The following is a 4,978-nucleotide window of genomic DNA, read 5'->3' on the forward strand; positions in this document are numbered from 1 at the left end:
TATATGTTAATTCAAAAGGATGTTTTCATCAAGTAAGAGATGAATAATATTGGGAAAATATCAATATCTACAAAAGAATTAACTTGTGAAATGAGAAAGATATCATAAAACTAAGTTAACTCTGCCCTTGAGCAAAAAAGCCGCTTCCTAAATTTCTAACTTTATTGATTACAGTTGTAGAGAGAAACTTGAACTAAGAAACTGAATCATCTTCCACATCATTGACTAATCTCTTTTGTTCAACCTCAATTTCTTCTATTCTCCTAAACACTTCACTCATCTTAGGCCTCTTCTCTGGTGCCTCATCTGTACACTGTAAAGCCAATTCAGTAAGCTTCAACATTTCATTATACCCTTCCTTTTGTGCAAGTATTTCCATATCCAAAATATCAGTTGACCAATCATGATTCACCACTGTCCTTACCCATTCTGAGAGACCATCATCCACAATATTGGTCCCATTTTCTGGTGAGAATAATTCACCTGGTACTTTTCCAGTGATCACTTCCAACAAAAGAATCCCAAAGCAATAGATATCAGCTTTTCTTGTTAGTTTTTTCCCTTGACAGAACTCTGGAGATTTTCCAACTGCTAATTTGCTTGAGGATTCTTTAGATGGTAGCAAAGGCAATAATCCATAATCTGTCAACTTGGAATGGTAGTTCTTGTTTTGGGGGTCTTGATGGATCAGAACATTTTTTGATCTGATGTTTCCATGAGGTACTTTATGTGATGGTAAGGACTGGTGTAAGAAATTCAGACCTTTTGCCACATCCTTTATGATGGATATTCTTGCCTTCCAGTTTACTGGTAGTCTCCCAATTCCTCTGTTTTCTGAAACCAAGAATCATAACTTTATCCAAGGTTGAATATGAAGATTTCAATAGTTGAATCTTTACGGGGGAAAGGAAGGGAAAAATGTAAAAGACGTTCCTCTATTACACGAAATATCTAATTGTATCCAGCGTAAAAATGCTATTCCTCTATTACACGAAATATCTAATTGTATCCAGCTTTATACTTTGAGATCATTCATACCTTTTAGTTAGCAAATTCTCTCATATTTGCCTTTGATCCTAGCAAAACTCCCAACTTGAAGTATAATGGATGGTAATTTTGAATTATAGTCAAAAGTAGATGACTAAATCTGCATATATTTCCTTAAGTATTTTGACTAGTGAAATCTATCCAATCCACAATTGAGCTCCCTTAAAATCAAGAACAAGTACGAGATGTTTTAATATTGATAAGAACATGAATGACCTCAAAGTATAGCACTAGACGTTTTACTAATGATAAGGATATGAATGACCGCAAAGTATAGCACGAGACATTTTACTAATGATAAGGATATGAATGACTTCACGAGACGTTTTACTAATGATAAGGATATGAACGACCTCATGGACGTTCTACAAATGATAAGGATATGAATGATCTCATGGCCGTTTTACTAATGGTAAGGATATGAATAACCTCAAAATATAACGAAAGATAAAATTAGGATATTTCGTGTAGGAGGGGTTAAATTTAGACATTTTCCCAAAAAGAAAGTTAATGAACCAACCATGTAAAAGCTCGAACAAGTCTCCCTGGGGAACATATTCATAGACAATGATCTTCTCCTCCTTGGAATAGTAGAAGGAAATCATCTCCGCTAGGTTTTCATGCTTCAGCTTTCCAAGCAACTGCATCTGGTGGGTGAATTCCTTCTTGCTCAAAGAATTCATTTCTTTGAGTCTCTTAACAGCAATAACAGCACCAGATTCCAGGATTGCTCTATATGTTGTGCTTAGCTTTCCTTTTCCCAACACTTCAGCTGACGCCCTTAGCAAGTCATCCATGTCAAAGATTGGCATATCCTTGTCAAAGAATACTAAGTCCATTGCTCTTTCTGGATCTTCTGTGCTCTCTGACCAATAACTTCTCTTTTTTACATTCTCTGTTGAAATATTACCTGCCAAAATCAAAATTGGAAACGTTATAAGAGGAAATAATAACAATATAAATTACTCCATCATCACGTCATCCGCCTTTTCTTTTTGCAATATGTCCAAATTGGATTGGATAAAAGAAAATCAAAATGCTGAAAATAGTATGGATCCATACAGAGTTCCACGAAATATCTTAGAGATCAAGGAATAAATGCTTTTGAACACTTTATGACAAAATCACTAGGTGATTTGTTCCCATCTATCCTAGCCTTGATGGACAAAGTTACCCGGTACTTGTTGCTGTGGGAGATGACACGCATCCCGTGGAATTGGTCAAGGTGCGTACAAGCTGGCTCAGACACCAACGGCTATTAAAAAAATATGAATACTTTATGGTAGGGATGACACTCGGTCCTCTGGATTTTCAAGAGCCGTTGGGGGCACACTGGACACCACACTAAGTGCGGTGCTCTTCTGGCTATTGGACCTTATCTCTGGCTGAATTTTTTCTAGGGAGGGAGGGGAGTATTAAACGAAAAAGATAACTCGAGCCCCCGCCAACATCTCTGGACTCCCTAAAGTTACCATCAACCACCGTGTCCCAATTTAGTGGATCTTATGGGCGAAAGTCATTTTCTTTACGACTAAATGTTTCTCTAGATACGATTCGATAGATAATATATAAATCTTACCTTGCTTGTCTTCTCCTTGTGTTTCTTTTCTTTTAGATCTTCTAAGGTAACATAGTAAAATGGACATGATTGAAAGAAGAACAAGTGCTGCTGCTGCTATCAAAACAATACTCCATACTTTAAGCCCATTCTTTTTCTTTTCATCAGGTGCTTTTGGTGGATTTGCAGGTGGTATTGAACAAGGTATTCCTATAACCCCACCACACAAATTCGAGTTATTCACATAAGAACTCTTCGAAAATCTTTTCAAAACAGAAGTTTCAGGAATAGGTCCTTCGAGTTTATTCGAAGACACATTGAAAGCAATCAAAGTTTGTTGATCAAATGGTGGAATTGAACCTTCAAGATCATTCCCCTGGAGCTCTAATTCTGTTAGTTTCTGTAACTCGATGTACCCGAACGGAATCGAACCCGAAAACCGGTTATCCGAAAGAAACACAAATTGTAGGTAGATTAGTCCTATGAGGTTGGGAACAGGACCATACAATGAATTGTTTCTAAAGCTGATTTTTGTCAAATAGGTTATGTGATTCAAGAATGTTGATGGAAGAGAACCAGTTAGCTGAATTCCTTCTAAAACAAGTTTAATGACATGCCCATTAGAACAAGCAATTCCAGCCCATCTACTCTGGTTGTTGTAACAAGGAGGACCTGTCCAATGTGAATGCAAACTGAAAACACTTGAATTTACACTATCTCTAAGCTGCAACAACGAATCTCTTTCATTTGGATAAAATTCATTGATCTCATCAGCTGATTCCACCACCAGAAACCACATGAAAAATAGGATCGTGGTTCTACGCGTTAAAGGAGCTAGCCTTTTCATTCTGGTCGTGGCAGCCTTGACTTTGTGGACTATAGATAAGTAATGATAGCCTGAGAATTTACCAGTGGCATTAGGTGAAGTGAAATTGAACATGGGTATAATTCAAATAATGACAAAAAAAAAAAAATAATAGGAAAATTAGGTATAATCCAAATAATGTCAAAAAAAATTAGGAATATTTGGTTTTTAGTGATCTCCATTACAAAGTTTCTATAATATGTGTGTATTACTATTTTAGACAGCTTTGACGTTGTAGACAAGGCAAAGCAAAGCTGCTAAAGATTCCGAAATGAAGACGTGAAAGCGGAAACAACTAAGAATATTATTTATTGTGTAAATTAGTATATTAAACAAGACATGTACCAACACGATGTTTGTCGAAGTTTTTATTGTTGTTTTTAGTTGTTAGGATTAGCAGGATGTTTGGGGCGACGAGTTGAACTATGCATGACAATTGGGATTTGGGTGTCCCCGTGTTGGGTCAGTTTGTGTCCAGTTCGACTATTCCATCCACTTCTTGTTACCTTCAATGAGTACAAGTATCGATAATCCTTTCCACCAAGAATTCAGACAGACGTGAAAGAAATTTCTGCTGAAGTTGAACCTGAGATCTCATCGTGTCGAGTCACTTTGCACGCATCTCAACTATTCCATCCAGTTCTTATACCATTCGATGAGTACATGTACCGGGTAACTCTATCTACCAAGACTTAAGACAGATGAGAAGAAATCACTTCTGTTTTTCTTACTCCACTGAAGTTTGAACATAAGATCTTATAATTTTTCTCTCACTTCATTGATGATTAGGCCGATAATTTGGGGTTGTTGACAGCTATATAAAAAAAAAACTTAGGGGAGTCTTAATCATATACATCTATAGGATAGAAGTTTTTCTTGATAGTATATTATTCTATATTATAATGTTGTGCTTATATGATCATATACATTGGTGGGGATGATGTTGATTTCTATGAGAGTGATCAGAGTTGGCAGCAGTTGTGACAATATTGTTGAAAGTTGAAAATATTCCTTCCTCTTTTTTTTTTTTTTGACCCTTTGTTCAAGCTCGCACTGTGCCTAGAGTCTCACACATTCGGTGCGGAATTGAGAATATGCTGTGTCAAAGAAACTAATCATTATTTATTTTATTTAAGGGGAGTTAGTCAAATGATCCCATTACCAAGGGAGCTATTTTTTCTTTTGTGGTTGGCGACTAAGACTTTTGTACTAGTAGACACAATTTTCCTTGGCAAAAAACTCCTGTACCTGTTGGCAGTTCCACAAACAATTTTTTGTATTTGATAATTCATGTTATTGTGTTTTTTTTTTTTTTTTTTTGATATAATAGTGATGTTCAAGTTAATTTGTGCACAAATTGATTATGTCATTGGATATATATTACTGTACTTTTTTTCATCAACATGGATACTGTAATTTTACCCATGAAGATTTAGGCATATAGGATCCCCAACACATATACTGCCCGTTAAGGCTTAAGGGTCGTTGACCGGTGGATTAAATTATTC

General features: G+C 36.1%; 1 protein-coding gene across 1 annotated transcript; it reads right to left on the reverse strand.

Annotated features, from left to right (window-relative positions):
• LOC132056114 (probable leucine-rich repeat receptor-like protein kinase At1g68400) lies at positions 1 to 4,250 on the reverse strand. The gene is made up of 3 exons (XM_059448182.1): positions 2,627 to 4,250; positions 1,568 to 1,957; positions 1 to 834 (listed from the first exon to the last, which is right to left on the reverse strand). Exons 1-3 carry the CDS (start codon positions 3,543 to 3,545, stop codon positions 194 to 196), a joined length of 1,950 nt encoding a protein of 649 aa, XP_059304165.1. The 5' UTR covers positions 3,546 to 4,250; the 3' UTR covers positions 1 to 193.
• Positions 4,251 to 4,978: the final 728 nt, after the last annotated feature.

Source organism: Lycium ferocissimum, chromosome 5 (assembly GCF_029784015.1).
Source record: "Lycium ferocissimum isolate CSIRO_LF1 chromosome 5, AGI_CSIRO_Lferr_CH_V1, whole genome shotgun sequence".
Classification (NCBI taxonomy): Eukaryota; Viridiplantae; Streptophyta; class Magnoliopsida; order Solanales; family Solanaceae; genus Lycium; species Lycium ferocissimum.

What these genes read in the sequence shown, in the direction of transcription:
- LOC132056114 (XM_059448182.1), bottom strand. Translation starts at nt 3,545, where the DNA reads ATGTTCAATTTCACTTCACCTAATGCCACTGGTAAATTCTCAGGCTAT. An exon ending in ACAAGGAGAAGACAAGCAAG is followed by an intron (nt 1,958 to 2,626) that starts GTAAGATTTATA and finishes TGATTTTGGCAG; the next exon opens with GTAATATTTCAACAGAGAAT. An exon ending in CTTGTTCGAGCTTTTACATG is followed by an intron (nt 835 to 1,567) that starts GTTGGTTCATTA and finishes TCTTGGTTTCAG; the next exon opens with AAAACAGAGGAATTGGGAGA.